Source organism: Nyctibius grandis, chromosome 5 (genome assembly GCF_013368605.1).
Source record: "Nyctibius grandis isolate bNycGra1 chromosome 5, bNycGra1.pri, whole genome shotgun sequence".
NCBI lineage: Eukaryota > Metazoa > Chordata > Aves > Nyctibiiformes > Nyctibiidae > Nyctibius > Nyctibius grandis.
In genome coordinates this window covers 41,169,158-41,188,284 of record NC_090662.1, presented here as the reverse complement: position 1 = coordinate 41,188,284, position 19,127 = coordinate 41,169,158, and the positions used below count along the sequence as shown (strand labels likewise).

At 40.0% G+C, this 19,127-nt stretch overlaps 1 protein-coding gene across 1 annotated transcript in view; it reads left to right on the top strand.

The window, feature by feature from the left end:
- The window catches only part of GRIP1 (glutamate receptor interacting protein 1), a 369,469-nt gene that overhangs the window by 303,314 nt on the left and 47,028 nt on the right, over nt 1–19,127 (top strand). Inside the window, exons 8-10 of the mRNA XM_068401733.1 lie at nt 8,239–8,386; nt 9,992–10,161; nt 15,149–15,304. Coding sequence (XP_068257834.1) covers nt 8,239–8,386; nt 9,992–10,161; nt 15,149–15,304 — 474 coding nt within the window. The remainder of the gene's footprint in view (nt 1–8,238; nt 8,387–9,991; nt 10,162–15,148; nt 15,305–19,127) is intronic.

Sequence of the window (19,127 nt, the reverse complement as noted above, 5' to 3'; positions counted from 1 at the left end):
TCCTGGAATGAAATGCAAGCAGAATTCCATTGCTACTGACTTCTGCAAACATTTCACAAAGTAATGGCATACAGTGTTTCAGGGCGGTTTTCAGGAGCCATCCTTCAATAGAAAGGTGGTGTTTGAGGCCCGGGTTGCCAAACTAACCATAAAGGTGTATTTATAGGCTCTCCAGTTCTGAAACCATGTGCTGCCATCAGGGGTGGAGATTTGAGTTTTCAGTACTTCTTTAAGTGGCACCTAGATTTTCTATGTAGTATTCATTTTCAAGGTAACAAAGGAAAGAACTTGCAGAGCCTGGGCTTATTTAAAATGCATTCAGACTAGCCTCAAAGAGGCAGATCCAGGATCTTCTGTACTGGCTCCATCCACCATCTCCCCTCTCTGTTGTAAATTTAGCAATAGATAAATTGGGGTTTAGATTAACAGGGCACATGAGAAGGAAGATACAGATAAATGAAGAGATTGGGTTTTAATACAGCTTTTGAGCAGAGAAGGGACCTAGTGAAAATGAAAGATGTCTGAGCATGAAATAGAGTTAGGAGGAGAAAGGAGTGTCCCAAGAATTGGGGAAAGTCTTTTAAGCGAAAGGGGTTTAGGCAGTCTTTTGTGGTCTGACGTGAGAGAAAGTCTGAGAAAGACCACAAGCAGATTCTGAGTACATCCCCACGCACATTGATGTGAGCACTTTGAAGGCAGGGATGGTTCTTAACTGGTTAGCAGGCATTTCTGAGCTGAGGATGATGGGGCTAAGGTTGCAGAGTATGAAGTTAGGTAAAGGCAGCTCCTAAGCTTTTGATTTGAAGAACTTGGCTGAATTAGAGGCATATACATGAACTGCAGGAATTAGGTGAGAAGAGGAAAATGGAAAGACTGTGCCAGTCAGTTGACAGGAATATGAAATTGCTTGTGTATAGGGGAGGAGATAGGCAGCACATTCATTTGGAGAATAATGTTTCCGTTTTCCATTCTGAGGTTGAGAGGTCCCTCTGATTTCACTATCACTCATTCTTCTGGCATCCTCTTGAAATTATTCCTGTTTTTTCATTTTTGAAATCTGTCTATTCTAAAGGTGAGAGGGTGTAAAATGCCTTTGGCGGCTTTTTTCCTTAGCAGCAATTTCATGTTTTTCTGTGGACTCTGTGAGCTTTCTTTCAATTAGTAGCCCAGCAGCTCCAGTGCCATGCTGTTACTGGCAGTAAGGAAAAAGACACTATTTTATGGGGTTTTTTAGTACTTTTTTTGCCCCTCTAATTCTAGCTGTGCCGGGTAAAGTTAGAACAGCTGTTGCTCACTCTACAGCCTGCCTGAAACACACAGATACTTCATAATCAAGGGAACACCAGGAGCGCACATATTTTATGGTAGGTTATAAGTTGGGCCTTGGAGACTGCCACTGACCCTTTGAACAAGAACAATATTTAATTTTTCAGTAGTTGTTTTATTATTAAAGAAACTACCACCCTCTCTCCCTAAATATTGCTTGCAGTATATAATGCTAGCTTACTCCATTCCAAAATATATTTTAGCTAAAGTCTCACATGTGATTAAGCCTATTAATATTTTTTGTATTCTAGCTCTCAGGGGAGAATTAGAAACACTGTCAATGACTTTTAGCTTTTCAGAAATCATTATCAGAGCTTGCTAGCTGGCATTGATTCTGGTTTTCCCATAAGATCTGAGATGAAAAAAGGTTACTCTGCTAAATGAAGCATGAACAAAGCCAGGGTGCAAACATTAGGCAATATTAGTAGAACAGAATACCAAGGCCGGTACTGTGCATCAGCACCCTGTGTGTGGTTCACTTATGGCCTTTACAGTCACAAAAGTATGAGGAATCAAATAATATTGCTCTGAATGAGTAATAATGGTGCTACCCAGCTGTAGGGCATCTTGAATGTTGTTCCTGTGCCCTTTAGACACTGCAGAAGTCTTATTCCTGCCTCTCTTCCTTGCTGCTACTTTCCCTCTTGAAACCATTGACCCGTGATCCCAATCTCAATTTCTTAATTAGATCATCTTAAAAATATGTAATTAATATTCCCTTCTTTGCAAAATGGAGATTAGGGATTTGTTGAGATCAAATTATCTTTGGAGTACAAGGAAAGGGTATTACATAAATAAGCAGCCTCCCACCCCAAAAAATTAGTATTTAAATAGTCATAGGTCAGCTCTGTGTGTGTAAGGGAGACTTAGCTAATCATCTAGTTGGTGTTGAATATGAGTGAATGAAAATGCACCTACAAAGGAAATTAAAAATGTTAGCAAGATAGCCTAAGGAATATTTTAGGATGTGGCTGAAAAACAGTGCCAAAAGTGTGTTTTTCAATCTCTCTGCATCTGTGACTTGGTGAACTACAAAGCTGGGGAAAGAAGAAGAAAGCTGTTAGTGAAGAGAAGCATAGAGGAAGGAGAAAAGTAGAGAAAAGCTTCCCCACTCCCAGCAAATCTCTCTTGCACAGTAAAGTAACTAGCCATTTCTGGTTATAGCTCTTGTTTTGCTGGAGACCATGGAAAAGGCCAACAACTGGAGGAGGTCGACCACCTCTTGCTAGGGCAGTCTCAGGGCAACAGGAGAAGGGAAACAGTGGGGCCATGGCACGACAGAGGATTACGAGTCTCACTATCACAGATAGGGATACGATCTTGTCACTGGACTGTGAGGAGCTGGGGCAACGTTAAGTGCATCAGTCTTATGGAAAGAGTGTTGTAAAGGACACAAAGAATATTCTTTCTGGGTTGGTATTCATTTAAAAAAAATTGTCCTTAAGAATACAATAAGCAAACCACGTGGAGGATGACAGGATTCATTAAGTGCAGTTTAAGATACTGTTTGACAGTAATGAATAGTCTGTTGATTAATGAAGAAGAGTGGATGTGAATGCACACAGAATCCCTGAGTGCTTTTATGTTGCTCCACTGTCAGCTGAGAAGTGCCGTAAAGGGCCTTGCACAATGGTCTGTGTGGAGAGTGTCACCGCTAAAGCCACAGCTCTTAGAAACAAAATTCATCCAGTCTGTTAGAAGTTCTACCTGTTCTTTGGCACAATTTCGTACAACTCAACTGGCCATGGATTTTATGTGCCCTCTAAGAAATGCATCGACTGATTTTCGCATTTCAGCAATCTAGCTTTCCAAAGGAATGGCAAATACTCAAAGCTCCTGGTGATGAACCTGTAGTATGTCTGACACCTTTGTTTTGAGGTTGACCATTGAGTTTTGAACCATTTCAGGGGGGGGAGGAGGGACGGACCTTTTAACATTTCAACTCCTGCTACTGAATACAGAAAACAGAGGTGCTAATCCCTAACACACTGATTCTGAATGGACTGACAGAACTACACCTGCTGTGCATTCCCCACCATCGATTATTCTGTAAATGCTCCATTGAGGCTGAGATACAGCAAATAAAGGCCCAGATTTGTCCACAGGAGCCGGGACTGCTGTCATCACTTTCTGTGCCTTACACACCAGACTCACCACTGCAGTTTCCAAGTACCTTCCACTTGTGCACTGAGTGCTGACAGTGACGTGTTGGTCGTCTCAACCTTTCTTAAGTAAGAATCGACTGCAAGAGTGTTTTGCATTGGACACTTTCTGTAACTCGCACTGGCCCACATACATAAATACACACACCCCCTTACATTCTGTTGTATTTTTGTTAAAGAAAGCAAGTTCAAGGAAATGGCAGTGCATTTCTGCATTTAAGGACTTGTGAGGGTCCTTCTATGAGAGTTTACTCAACAGGTTCCTTGGGGAACGATCAATGACTGTCCCGTATACATCAGAGCTGTAGCATGTATGATTGCTCAGCGGGTGCTGGAAAAGAATAATTTATTTTTGTGAATTACAAAAAGAGCATAGAGTGAGTAGAGGAAAACAAGAATAAAGTGTAGGGCATTTGGGAGTGATGGGGGGATCCAAACTGATTTCTTCAAACTAATTTGCTGTAAATGTTCCAACTTTTTGCTCGTAAAGGAGAGAGTGTCAGAGATTTCAGATTTTTTCCAGTTCTTAACAATCTTCCTTAACTTCACTAAAATACACCTCTGTGATTCACCCAGCTGTTGGTCTAGTCTTTGGATATTGTTACTGGAAATTGCATTTTAGGATTAGAAGAGGTTTCTCCTTTTAGGAGGGTTATAGAAAGATACCAGGTGTCATATGGCCTGAGCTTAATGATGCTTACTGCTCTGAAAATATAATCTGGGTGTCCTGTTGTTCTAATAACATTATGCTTTCTTGACTACTCTGAGCATGAGACACACAGGTACTGGGTATGAAAATTAGGGTTACAGAAAAAGAGAGAGAAGGTGAAGAACCGGGTGTACTGACAAGAACTGAATGCACAAAAGAAAGCTCCTACCTGAGGGAGAGATTGCTCTACTTGCTATCTGTAAGCTGCAAAGATTTTGTATGAAGGGAACAAAGATGTGAGGAGCAGGAGAGCATACTTTTTTGACCAAGAAAAATTATTTCTGTGAAATATTGGCTTCTAGTTTGACAAGCTTGAGACACATTTAGACCTGTGAATGCATTGCTACAAAAGCATTAAAACTTTGCATTGGGAGAACTGCAAAGTTTGAGGAATTATGCATTTCTTTACTCATCTGAACAGCACAGACTTGCTATAATTTTTTTAATTGCTTTCAGTCAGAGAATCACAACAACAACAGAGAAGGCTACATGGACCTTCTATATACAATTTTAAGGTGATAAAATTGTTAGCCTGTGGACACATAATAGGGAAGAAGCTTGGTGAGAGAAAAATTAGTGTGAGATAGTAAGGTATCCACTTTGTCACTCACATCATTGCTAGCAGATACAGCAGCATCCAGGCAAGATCAATAGCAGTCTTGTGGAGCTGTGTGTTTCAGTTGGTTTAGCTGGCTCTTTAAGGTCAGAATCTGTTTTGACATCCTTCCTCCTTGTCTGGCTCTTTTAAGCTGCTCAAAAAATTATTTGTATCTTGTGTTGCCATGACTTGTGAAAAAAATAAGAAAGGACCCAAAACCTTCCAGTTAGAGAAGTGAGAAGCAACAGAGCACAGAGAGTAGCAACCGAGCACAGATAGTAGCAACAGAGCTCAGTGTTCCTACAGGAACAAGCTCACAGTATAGCAGCACTTCCCAGCTTTAAGTACAAGGCTTTGTGAAGAAAAAAAAAGCATCATAAACTAATGAAGTTTGGTTCCCTGTGGATTTAATGTCATTACTTATTGCAAGCTATGACTGAAGCGTCTCCCTTTTTAGGGCATTTGTAGGTGCTGTTTCAAACGCAGATCCTCTCCTGCCTAATGCAAACAGCTGACTTTTTGTCTTCCCCACTGTGGGAAGCCTTCCAGTACCTGAAGGGGGCCTACAAGAAAGCTGGGGAGGGACTTTTTACAAGGGCATGTAGTGTTAGGATGAGGGGGAACAGTTCTAAACTGAAAGAGGGGAGATTTAGATTAGGTATCAGGAAGAAATTCTTTACAGTGAGGGTAGTGAGACACTGGAACAGGTTGCCCAGAGAAGCTGTGGCTGCCCCCTCCCTGGCAGTGTTCAAGGCCAGGTTGGATGGGGCTCTGAGCAACCTGGTCTAGTGGAAGGTGTCCCTGCCTGTGGTGGGGGCATTGGAACTAGATGATCTTTAAGATCCCTTCCAACCAAACCATTCTATGATTTTATGAATCCTAAACAGGTCTTCTGTCCTCCACCACCCACCAGTTGTTGAACTGGATTCAACAAGCCATGAGGACAGGTAAGGATTGGCAGATACTTACATTTACAAGGACAGGAAGAAACACATGTAATATGATTACTTTATCAGGCTAAAAAAATTTTTTTAACTTTAAAAATCATTTATGATTATCTTTTGAGGTGAGGGAGGGTGGTGACACTGCTTATTTTATCCAAAACTCTTTATATATCATATAGTGTATTTACACTTCATAAAAGTATAAATATGAAGAATAAAAACCCTTGTTGCCAGTGATTTTAGCTGTCAAATACAAAAGGTATGCTGCTGTCTAGCTGAAGAAATGTATTAGCATGCAGAAAGCAATGCTGCTTCCTCTGGGAGGTTTTAATCAAGGCTCTTGTACTGATTGAGATGCAGTGCTCAAAAGTGAGAAAAATTATTAACAAAATAAAAAATCTAGAGTGTTTTTCACACAAACATTCATCAGTATATCTTATGTAATTACATAGCCAATAAATCAACATAGTGTGTAAGTGCTTCAGTCACGGTGTAAGTATCTTAATGACTGAAACATCTTCACACATGAATGATTTATACCTGTATGATTCATTTTTCATATCCATGCTTTACTCTCAACATGATAAACTAATCCTTCTCTGTCAGGGAATGTGTGCTTGATTATTGCCTTCTGATTTCTCTTCCTTGTGTTTATTTTCCACAGTTAGACATACTCCATTTCTTCTCTTCTGTTTCCTCTAATGTAGTTATCTTATTTATTCATCCTGTCTGCCTTGGTTTGCCTTCCCAGTGCATTTCAACAGGCACCTGGGAAATAACACTAGAGCATAAGCTGTTTGTGTGTTTCTCAAGTAACTCCAGAGCAGCATCTTGAAAGATTTACTCATTCTCAACAGATACTTGCATTTAGCTTCCTCGCCTCTTCTCAAGACAATCATTACAGAAAGAACTTGGCGATTGGCCAATAACAAATTGAGCTTTGCCATTTTCTGGATCGATGTGAGTTCAAACCTTTGTCACGGTACTGATGACGAACGTTGTTTGAGTCTTCTTCCCATATGTTTGTAAATGCAAGCTTGTTTGTTATTCCATAAAAGCACCTTTTTTCACTTCATTTCTATATTCACTTTACCTACATTAACTAGGAAGAGCACCTTAGCTGAGTGTTAGTGAATCAAAAACTCATTCAATTTCTTGTACCATTACAAAGCTTGTTAGTTTTGTGCAATTATACACTGTTTCACAGTCTTTCTGTTCTGTGTCAGAATTACATTTCTGACTAATTTTCTAGATTTAAGACTGAATGGAATATCTTATATCTGTCTTCTCCTCCATACTTTGAAGCCCAGCTGCAGGTCCTTTACAGCTTCAATCTCAGGGACTTCTGAGAGACATCTCAGTTGAACATTTTCCTAGTATTCTTACAGCAGGCTCCAGTACTCTCTGAATATAAACCTCTCCTGTTTGCTAGCAGGACATTTGGTAACTTTCCTCCAGCAAAAGTCTTTGTTTATTCATTTTTGGCTTATTCTGATTGTAAGCACCTCCAAAGGCTTCTGATGTCACTTTCTTTGTCTCAGTCTTTTTACGTCCTTAGAGGACACCTTCGCTTACTGTGTCTTACTCCACTGCGATCAGTAGTTGATTGATGGGTATCAGTTAGGAGTTCGCAGGCAGTGTCCAGAATGTACTTCACCCTTATCACTGCCTGCTTTGTTTTGGCATTTAGGAAGCAGCCTGCTGTCTTTTTCCTTTGTTCTGTCTAGCACTTGTCTCTCTTGGGCATAGTTCCTCACCACACTCATCAGTCATGACTGTTGCTGCCTCCTGTTTTTCTGCTTTCTTTTTTCAGTGTTGGTCATTTACTATCTGTGCCCTGTTGCAAGGCAGTACTTTATCTAGTGACAGGATATTACAAGAATCTTCTGAACCTCCTCACATGCATTTTGCTTTAACACCTACAATTTCTAGCTGTCATGCCGCCTGCACTTTCTCCATTTTCTCCTAAATTGTCCTTTCTTTTTGTAAGGGATTTCTAGTAGAACCTTCCTTCACCTTCTTCATTTAATTATTATAGCTGTTGCCCACAGACTTCCCCTTCTTTTCTGAAAATTAAGTTAGCATTCTTCTGTAACCTGTTCACCTCAGTTCATTTTTTTTCCAGATAATTTTCTACATTTTTATTGATTTTGTTTTTTCAGCATACCTGTTTTAAATTCCAGGTGATTTTTAGCTTAGTTGTGCAAGGGAGTGATTCACTAACACATCCTGGTTCCCTAACCTGGTACATCTCTGTTTCTGACATACTCAGAAGCTTCCCAACGTCTCAGATTCACAAACCTCCTCTTGCTTTTATTGGTTTCAACATCAAGAGCTGAATCTTAAACCTAAACTGATGCTATTCCAGAATTTCTTTATGTGGCATTTTGTCTGGTTAGAGAAATAGAATAGCCATGGAAATTTTATGTGGAAAAATATGAAAATGACATAAGTACCACATTGGTATAATACTGATCTTTTGTTGTCTAATTTTAACAGATTCAATAGCAGCAGCATCTGGGCCACTGCTAGTTGAAGTTGCCAAGACTCCCGGTGCTGCTCTTGGGGTTGCACTAACTACCTCGATGTGCTGCAACAAACAGGTCATTGTCATAGACAAAATCAAATCTGCGAGTATTGCAGACAGGTGAGTGTGACAGAGGGCTAACACTGCAGGTCCATACATCCATTTTATTTCAACTTTCATTTGGTTTTGAAGAAACCCTTCCCTTTTTGATGAATTTGACTGAACCAGATGCTCTCAAGGTTTCTAGGTCTTAAAATTAGCACTTTGTCAGATCGTTGTTCCATAACGCCAAGTTTAAAACTTTCAGGGCACCATTTATTTTAGGTCATTCACATAGTATTCAATGACATAAGCCAGCCCTCGTGTAATATGTAACTGTCTGCTTGCACTATGCAACACAGAAGTTTAGAGGTCTGCTCTGACTATCAAATGTAATGCTGCAGCAGAGATTAGTATTTAAAAAAATAAATAACCCACTGGAATTCTTAAAGTAAGCATACAATATGGAACAGTTGTCAAGGGAAGTAAATTTTGAGGCTTTGCAACCTTGAAGTGTTCTTTTAGAATATATCACTCATTCTTGTGGCACAGTGAAATGGAACTCCCTATGTCTGGATTTTTTTATTGATATTTTAGAATACGACTGAGGTATTAGGAAGACTGGCTTCTGTATTTTGGAGTTATTTTGCAGTAATTTTTCCACTTCATTTAAACCTTTAAATAAAACCATTTAAACCATTTAAAAAAATTATAGATATTTTTCCCCAATGGTCTAAGCCTCTGTTGACAGAGCTATGGGATCTTTTCTGGGGTGTGTGCGTGTGTGTGTGTGTGTATGTGTTTATACATATACAGTATATTTCTATATACATATCTATATCTAAAAAATCCTTAAATATTACGTTTCAGCAGCAAATTCCTCCTGCATGTCCCCAGTCACCCTACCTTGTAACTCCTCTTTGACAATGGTGCTTTCGGTAGCACCCACTTGTAGCAGTGAGTCTACAGCTCCTCTGTGGGCTTTTCCCTACAGTAGAAACTTTAAGAATGACGGCCATTGATCCAGGGGTGTTCTCCAGTTCAATGGTGCAGGATGCTTTAATTTTCTCCCTCTGTTTTTTCCCATTTCGCAGGGGGTAACCAATTAAAGGAGCTGTCCACTTGACTGGTACGTCGGGATGCTGACTGCTGTGTTTGCATTTCTCAACTCATCCAGTAGCCAGTCTCTTGAGTGCAGCGAGATTTAGCAGATAGCCCCCTCCCCACCCCACTCCTCAAGTCACCATGCTAGCCCTGGTTTCATTATTTGTTTGACTACTGCATAATTTCATCGTCATTTACAGCTTTTGTACTAATAAATGTGTGAACTGTAACTCAAAAAATGATGAACTGGGTGCTTGTGTGAGGGATATGTGACCAAGTTATTTGAGTCTCCTTAAGCTCTTCTCATTTTATTCTGCTGCCATTCACACATATTTTTATAGTCAGCTACCCCATTCCAGTTCTGTGAGTGATGTCTTGGCATATACTGTATTAACTGAATTGTTTTTAAGGTTTGTACTAGTAGATATAAAGTCTGACCAGTGACAATGCCTACAAAACACAAATCTCTCTCGAAAAAAAAGAACACGCTTATAGTTGTCATGTCCAGTTTGAAGGCAGTAAAACTCATTTTCCAAGCAAAGGGCATACCTGATCATACCGAGTTTTTCCCCTTTTATGTAGATGTGGTGCATTACATGTAGGAGACCATATTCTGTCCATTGATGGCACCAGCATGGAGTACTGTACGCTGGCAGAAGCAACGCAATTTTTGGCTAATGCAGCGGATAATGTCAAACTTGAGATCCTTCCTCACCACCAAACACGGCTAGCGCTGAAAGGCCCAGAGCACGGTAAGAGGATCTGTAGCACCAAATACCCCTTTCTTTTTCTGTCTTTTACTTTGCCTGCCCTTGCTGAATGGTCAAGAAAGCTATCACGGCAGTTATGTCTGTAAATGTTGTTTCGGTTCCCCAGGTTATGCTTCTGCAGTTTCTGAGAAGCTCTGTGTTTTTTCGGCCTTAATGTACCCTCCGAGATTCCTATGGATAGAGAGGGAAATGTTTTACTGAGAAATGGCTCTGCACACTTGTAGATATACATAAAGACACCTGTTGACACACGCTACTGTTGCAGTCATTGTAGGGGGGGCAACTAGGTACTTCAGTAAATGAATCTCTGAATTGCTTCTTAAATTTAGATGGGGGACGAAGGACCACAGCCAACTTCTTTTCAGCATATTGACTTGATAGTCTGTTATGACCACTTCATTAATAACACTTGTTCTCCCCTAAAATAGCTCAAAAAACCCCTCATATTTTCTGTTGTTAATGACATTATTACTTATTGCCATCATCTTTCAAAGTACTTCTGAGATTGCTTCATGGGTTCATTGGCAGTGCTTGTGAAAAGGTTTGTTTGGAAACAGTTCCTTAGATCCCAGCCCTTTTTCACCATGATATTTATTTCATAGCAACGTGCTTGAAGAGAATGGCTTTCCATTTTCAAATCAAATATCTATTAAATGTCTTAGTATTTGAAGATGGGGGCTGCCTGTCTTGTCTTCTAACTAATCCTGAGAAAGTGGCTAATTCACAATATTCATGAATTCAGTCTGAAATGCCGCATGTTGATGGACATCAAAGAAGTAACAAAGGTTATTAAATACACAGAGAATAGGTACGTATGTTGCAGCATGAACCAGTGGTACCATTTTCTGAGCCCGTGGTACTGTGCTTCTGCCTCCTTCAGACCAAGACAATGTTTCTGAGGCCTAGAAATGTCAGGGATGGTAAATGTTCCTGGACATCTATCTAAGATCCAGGCTGTCCCTGGATTGGATAAGTGATGCTCTAGTCAGTTTATGAGAGTGGTGGATATTGAACTAGTGGCTGAGGAGACACTAGTTTCTCCTAGACCAGGGTGAACAAAAAGTAACCCTTGTGATGCCATGTTCTTCCATTATTCATCTGCACCTCTTTCCCCTTTCTACTTAACTGGTTAGAGGGGCGAAAGAGCAGGGAGTGATATTGCAGAAGCAGAATGCAATGGAGACCAAATTTTGCAACATAACTCCATTCTTTTCAGTTCTGACAGTATGTTGCAAACTAATCTTTTCTTTTTATTGAAGCAAAGATGTCACACAATCAATTTTTTGCTGATTAAAGAACCTTTGGAGAGTGTTTCTTTTGGGAAGATGAGTACCAGGGCCAAATATTTGTGTAGATGATTGTGTTACTTGAAGCAGTTGGTTTCTTAACCAACATTTAAAACAAACCGATGCTGTTAGTGTGCTAGTCACCTTGACCCAGTGTAGATGCTTAGAAAAAGCAATGCTCTTGCCATGGCAGAGTTAAGAACTGGCCATTATGAAATCATATCAAGGGGATCTGCAAAAACTACATAAGCACATCTTTTGGGGAGAAATCTCCCTGAGGTAATAAAGTTGCTTTCTTAAGTAAGGCAGAATAACTAGAATGTTTACAGCCCTTCCCAGCCCCTCACCAGGTGGTGCTACTCCAATATCACAACCAATTCAAGATGTAACATGCTTTATGGAAGCAAGTACCCTCTTGGAAACAACCTTTCATCAGGTGTGGTATGGCCTAGATGCTGCGGAGTTTGAAAAGCTCCCTTTATGTGTCTGGGATAAACTGAGTCATTAGGTCTGTATCTGTTGATCTCAGTTATTGGTCTTCCGGGAACATATTACGAATTTAAAATAGGAAAGTCAGTATATAAAATAAATTGAAATTTTAGCCCTAAAATAAAATGGAGAGCACTCTAAAAGATCAGATTTTTTTTCATATTATTTTCCTTGATACTGTACTGCTAACATTCATTTCTGCTAACATTCATTTCTCTTGCTGCCCCATTAGTTTTATGTTTGCTGTACACAACCCTGGGTTGGAGTAGCACAAATTACTGCTAAATTACTACAGTTACACACAATAGGATTTTCTTTTACAGAACTTTTGTTGAGTTGGGATTATCCTTCTACAAGATGAGCAAACTGAATTTGTGTACCTTCCCACTTTGTAGGACATTTTTATCTCTACTCTCAGCATGAAAATAAAACATTAAAAAAAATCAAAGACTACCAGATAATTTCCTGCTGGAAGGAGTCTTTTTAATTAAACAAGGCTCACAGCAACTTGAAAATAATGAAAATCCACCTGGCCACATTGTTCTTATCAGATTTTAATTTTTACACCATCGTTAAAGTTCGGAAATGTTGCTGTCTGTGCACGTAATCAAAGAGACGGCTTCATCTGAGAAGATATAATAAGTCTGTAAGACACATATGGCCATATCAGATTCCTGCTGCTGTTTCTGGGACTTTTCTGGCTGACATGAGATTTTCCAAAGTCTCTGAGGCCGCTGGCACTGCTGCCACTGGTGAGGTACCCCAAGGCACAAGCTGGCCGGTGGCACCAAGCATTCCTCCTGGTGCTGGCATTGCATCACACCCTCACCTTTGTTATCTGTTGAGGGGGAAATAAAAATTAGTTCTTTTGATTCAAACACGTGTCAGGGCACAGTGGGACTGCTCTCAGGGAGGGACACAGGCCCGGGAAACCCCAATCAAGGGCACAGGGCCAGGCCTGGCAGTGCCGGGGCCACCAGAGTCCCGACCACCCCCCCGGGCCGCGGGGACATGGTGGGCACCTGTACTCTCCTTTTCCTCTCCCTTCCCTGGTGTGTGCTCCTCAATGTAGTGACAGGCATTGCTTTTGAGTCAGAGGAGGATTAATATATTCAGACAAGTAGCAGACCATTACTCGTGTAATATGAAGTGAAACAGAAGGATAGCTTTTCTTCTGGCACTGCACAGTGCTTGCTGCGGTGGCTGCTCTTTTCCCCCTTATTTTGTCTCACAGAGTAAGATGTGAACGCAAGGTGTGGGTCCAGTCTAAACAGTCAAGACTTCTGGCTACTGTTAAAGTCCAGCATGAGGTCATGTGTGTCTGCAGCCATTATAGATATAGGAGGTAGCAGAGAGACACAGGTAATACAGCTCATGGGCCAAAGACCGTAACTTATGTTTCATAGTACGAGTGAATCCCTCGGTGTTTTTAAGACAAAAATTCAGTGAATAGTTCCCAGTTTGAAGTGTTCCTCTACGGTTCAGCAAGGACACGGCTGCGCTGAATTTAGTGATGAGTAGACTGTATTTAATGAAGGGTGACTTCAATCATTTTCCTTTAATATTTGACACATCAACTGAAATGCTTCCCGTTCTCTTGGTAAATACTGGCCTTCACTTTTGGCATGTCCCAGGCTCCCCATACGTAGAATCAGCAATCAAATATGGTCTCAAATTTCATCCAGAAAAGGATCATTTTAAAATTTTGAAGATCACGTTTAAACAAAACATTACATTGCACATCCAACTAATCAATAAGAACTCTTTTCTGTATTAACCAGCCTTCAGGATAGAGTTTTTTTGCTGCTGGCCCAGGGATGTCGTTTACTGCACAGAACAGCATAATGCCAACAATAGATGGTGGCAAAATTAAAATGTCAATGCAGTAAATTGAAATTACTAGCAAGTAAACATCTCCATTCTAGGCAGTGCTATGTATGGTGTCTGGTTGGTCTTTTTAATGTGTATGAATGCAAGCAGAGACTTATTAACCTTCAGTTAGTGGTCATATGTAATACTTTAGTATTTTCCAAGGAATTTTGCAATCTTAGCTCCTAAAGACAGAGTGAGATTAGAAATTGATTCAGTACTAATCTTTTTAAAAACAAATAGAAGAATAAAAAAAACCTAATCAGAAGCATTTACTCTGAGAAAAAAATATTATTTCTGTTCCTCAAGTTAGCACTCCCTGGTAAGAAGACAAAACCAGGTTATTTATTATTTCATTTTCTTTTATTTTTATTTTTTGGACTTCTTTTTTTGTTCGTCCAATTCAGTTACTTTTCCCTCTTCTCTGGTCCTTTTGTTTTCTGATTTTCCATCATCCCTTCATGCGGGCAGTGAAGGTTCAAAGAAGCAACAGCCAACTTACCTGGGATTCGTACGCCAACAGCCACAGCAGCCTCCTCACCTACCACCACTATAACACCTACCACCCTGACCATTGCAGGATGCTAGCCTTGAAATTCCAGAAAGCGCCTCCTCAAAAAAGCCTTCGTAATGTTCCACGCTTTTTCCTGCTGACATATTCTTTCCTCTTCTTCTTCTTCGTCCCCCTCTCTTCCCTCTTCTCTCACTCATATTTTTCCCATTTTAGGCACTAAAACCTTTTCGGTTTTATGGATGCTGCACTTTTTCATAGCCATGCCAAGGTTATTTCTGACATTTTATGCCTTTTCCTTTCTGTAACAAGGCAACCTTTGTAGACAGGAAAAGGCTTACAAATTCTGAATGAATCAGCTCTTCTGCTGTATGAGCAGAACATTAGATTTGAGTAGCGTATATAAAGCGTGATTTTTGAATGCAAAGCATTGCTAACAAATCTTTTGTCAGAAATTACCTATTACAAAAAGGCATTTCGGAAATCAGTGTATCTAGACATATTGATCTGCATTGGTTCATGGATATGTGTTGAAAAATTTAATTTAACATGCTTTACCTAAAATAAGTTGTGTACTATGAATGTGCTTTTTGTATCTACAGTATCTTTGTTAGCTTCCAGCAGGTATTTTCATGAAATGCTGGCTATATGTTTACCTAGGGTCACCTATGTGGTTTAATGTCTTTGTTACTGGAAATGCACAAACCATTCCTGTGCATCATACACGTTGTTTTATTCATTGATGAGTTAAGGCATGTGCCACACTCTTCTGTGAAGACTGACTGCTGTATCCCAAGTGTTCAATTTCTTACAGCAGCTTTGGTGTCTTCATCCTTCTCTCCTACCTCCATGAGTGCATACAGCCTGAGTTCCCTGAACATGGGGACCTTACCTCGCAGCCTCTACTCCACCAGCCCGCGTGGGACAATGATGAGGCGGAAGATGAAAAAGAAGGACTTCAAAAGCTCCTGTAGGTGGTAACAGCAATTGCTCAAAATGGGCAGTGAATGGGTGGAGGAGGGGGAAGATACAGAAAAAAGGTACGAAGTACCTTAATTAATATACATACTAGGCAGAAGAGAGAACAATTAGAGTTTCTGTTAGATGTAGGGAAACATCAGCATTAAAATGTTTGTCCAACACTAAAATGAGATGAGTAGAGGCCATACAGCTTAACTGTCTCATCTGAAATATTTAAAGCAATATTTTCTTCAGACAATCCTGCAAGGGTTTGTCATACCGTTACTGAAGTGATTTTTAAATTCGTTTTTCAACTCTTCCCGTTTTCATCAGGGAACAAAATTCATAGCTGAATAGTCAAAAACAGCTCAGCTATCACATTACAGAAGGAGAAGAGCCTGACACAATACCTCCTAGGTAGTTTCAATGTTTAAATCTACACCGCAACCTGTACAATCATTTTGTTGAGGAAGAGCAATAAATAACAGCGAAAACTAAATAGCCTTGTTTCTGGCCACTCTCCAGAATTCAAAGCATGAATTTCCCCTGAGTCAGTAATTTCCCAAGCCAGGGTTGATATATTTCAGTCTGTTCCACTTTGCATGTAGCAAAGTATTTGCTGGGCTGGAGAGAGTATGGCTGTGTCAGTGCGTTGTTTCCCAGACTCCGTGTAAGTACCATCTCTCCTTTTGGCTTGTCCGTCTTCCTGCTATCCTCAGCAGCTCAGTTCCGCCAGAGCAGGGAAGTGAGAACTGCTCTGTAAATCATCTGCTCTGGCTAATAATGCTCACGGGTCCATTCTGGAAAAACTGAGCTGCTGCGGATTACAGCGCTGCTGCCCTATATTAAAGATTTCCAATGATCATAGCAAAATCAGAGCGAGCCAGCAGCCTCCAACCAAGGACAGTCACTATGGAGCTGAGAGGAAACGTTTGAGAGGGGAACTGAGGTTTTGCTTTCTTGCAAAGTTTTTTGTTGCTTGCTTGTTTTTATTTCTTTTGTAAAGCAAATATTTTTGCATAACGTTTGCCTGTAAGTGAATTTTTGATTTTTAATCTGATCAGCCATTTATCACAACTCATCTGTTGACATGTTAGTTTCTAAAGCATTCTTTTGGGTCACAGGGAGATAGTGTGTCCATTCATGCTATGGTATCAGTAGAGGCCCAGCTCTTACATGTCCACATGAGAAACAGTAGTAATGTTACACTAATACTAATTGATTGGGATAGTAAAATAATGCTGGATGCAAAAAATAGTTCTTAGATTGTGCTATATTATAACCATTCCATACAACAAAGGTCTGCTAATCCTGAAAGCTAATCCTGTTATGGATCTTGGAGACAGCTGTTACTTGTGTTATTATATTTTTCAGATATTTTTCATTCAAGGAAGCCTTGCCCTGCACTTTGCTATCCGGCAAAGGTTTAAAACAAGGCCAGTGACATTAAATTTAAGTAGGACAGTCACATAAGCACTGCAGCCCGCCTGAAAGATTCCTCAAGTCAGAAGGCCCTGGGGATGACAGGCTGCTATGATTAAACAGATCTCTAGTTAGGACGAATTAGGATGAGGCTTTGTTGTGGGTTAGTTTATTATGCATTTGCATTGTGAGGTGTGGATATAGAGCATTACAAAATATGTGGAACTGGCCTCATCACTGAGTGAGTCTGTGCCTCACTAAGAGCAGTGACTACATCAGCAACCCTGAGTTGGAGCTGGCTTTGGAGGAACTGACTGGCCAGCCAGGCTTGCTTGCCCTTTCTGTGAGCTTGCTTCTTAGCCCACACAGAGTTTCTTACTGCTGTTGCTAGACTTACACCCATACTTGTGACTGCAGTAACTTAAGAGGCTCACGCTAGACTGAATGTGCTACAAGCGACCATGGTAGAGAATGACTGGTCCTGTACCCTTGCACCGTTCATCAACAGGACTTGGAAAACCTTGCTCTTCTGCCTTTGTGGGAGATTCATAAGAACCAGGCAACATCAACTGCTGTCCTTTTCATAGAAAAGGAATAACATGCTCTTTTAATTTTAGTGATTTTTTTTTTTCTTTAATCCAATTGGATCGTTTGGAGGGCTTTATTAATGTAACTTTTAATAAATCTTTTAGGATGTCATTTGGGAAGAAAAGGATGTATTGGTGAAGGGTACTGTAAAGTTTACATTGCCAATTATTTAGGAAAACCTGCATAACTTAAAGTGATCATGCCAAAGTTCATGATGATGGAGTGTGATGGTACAGGGGGCTACAAGACTTTTATGGCCATGATTTTGCAATCATTGCATTAGTTACACAGATCTTTCCAAACATGTGGCTGTAAAAACTGAAGGCATGCCTTGCTGTCATGTGCTTTATTTATGCCACATGTTTTCCATTTTTATTCTTCCTCTGCTTTTTGGGGGTTTAAAGTATGGTACTCATTGTGGAAACACTTAGATTATTATTTGGTTAAAGTTTAAAACCTCAAGTATTTTGTAATAGCTCCATATTAGTACTTGAAAGTGAGACACAATTTTATACCAACTTACATGATACTTACTAGGGCTGCACATCTGGTAGAAATTAGAGAGGGTCTTAGATGTTCATGGGTGCTGTTTTCTCAGCTCATCCAAGTTAGCTGCTACCAGGAGGAATAGTGAACATTTTGCATTTTCCCAAGGGTCAGAGTGGGAGACTGCAGGCATAATAATCCATATACTTACCTTTAAATACATCTTGCCCTGGTTCTCGTACAGCTGCAGGAATAAAAGTAAGTACATAATCTTCAAGATTATTATTTACATATTGCAGAGCACATAGTAAAGTAGCCCCCAGGATTGTTGCTAAGAGTTGGATGTAAAATATACAAGCATGCTAAAATGTACCCCTAGCAGTAGCAACCAGGGTTCACTGGAGCCACATACACATCCTACACATCCATGCCCACTTTTTAAAGCAATAAGGCTGCTTCCTGGCCTGTAAAACTTCAAATCCATCAAGCAGACAAAAAAAAAAATGGCAGTATTTCTTTCTGCATTTATTGTTGAGTTACAAACTCCAACAAGCTCTAAGTCATGGTTTTGGGCACCTGTGGCATTTTATAAAGGCTTAGCAGATAGCTGCTGTTACAGGATTTGGAAAGGGTGTTTTCATCTCTCCTTTTTTTGTTCCTATTTCTGTTTCAATTTCTTTGGGGGTGGGAGGAGTTCCTAATTGTCACTTTTAAGTCTCCACATCATCAAAATACTTATCAGGGTGAGTTTTAAATCCCACAAATATTAACTTAGTTACCTAATGTGAGTTAAAACCTTAGCTGTACTAAAAGTTGAAATAAATGTTGTAAGACCTTAAGGTTCCTGGTAGGGTATTAGAAAAAGAGTAAGAAAGTTAGAGTCAGCTACATGCCTGCTGCAGAGGAGGAATGAACACATAAGTGATGGGAAACAAAGACGCAGCTAAAAAGTAGTTGCTGTATGACCTTAAAGAAAGGGAGAATGGAACTTATTCTGAACTTGGATACCCTAAATTTAGACATTTTTGGAAGGTATGTTAGGGGATCTGGTATTCTGTTGACACTGAATTTATCTGGTTTAGTCATATTTTAGCCTTTGCAGTGCTGAGGTCTGGAGAAACCTATTTCTCACACGCAGTAAATGCTAAGGCTGGTGGCCATTTCTAAGAACAGATTATTAGTATTTGCATTTGAGTATGAGCATGTCTTACTCAGTGCAGATAAAAGAAACAGTAGGAAGGAAGCTATTGAATAAGTGAAATAATACACAATTCTTGAAAAGGAAAACAAGATATGAGTGAGAATTCACTAATTTAGAAAAGACGGTTTCGAAGTTG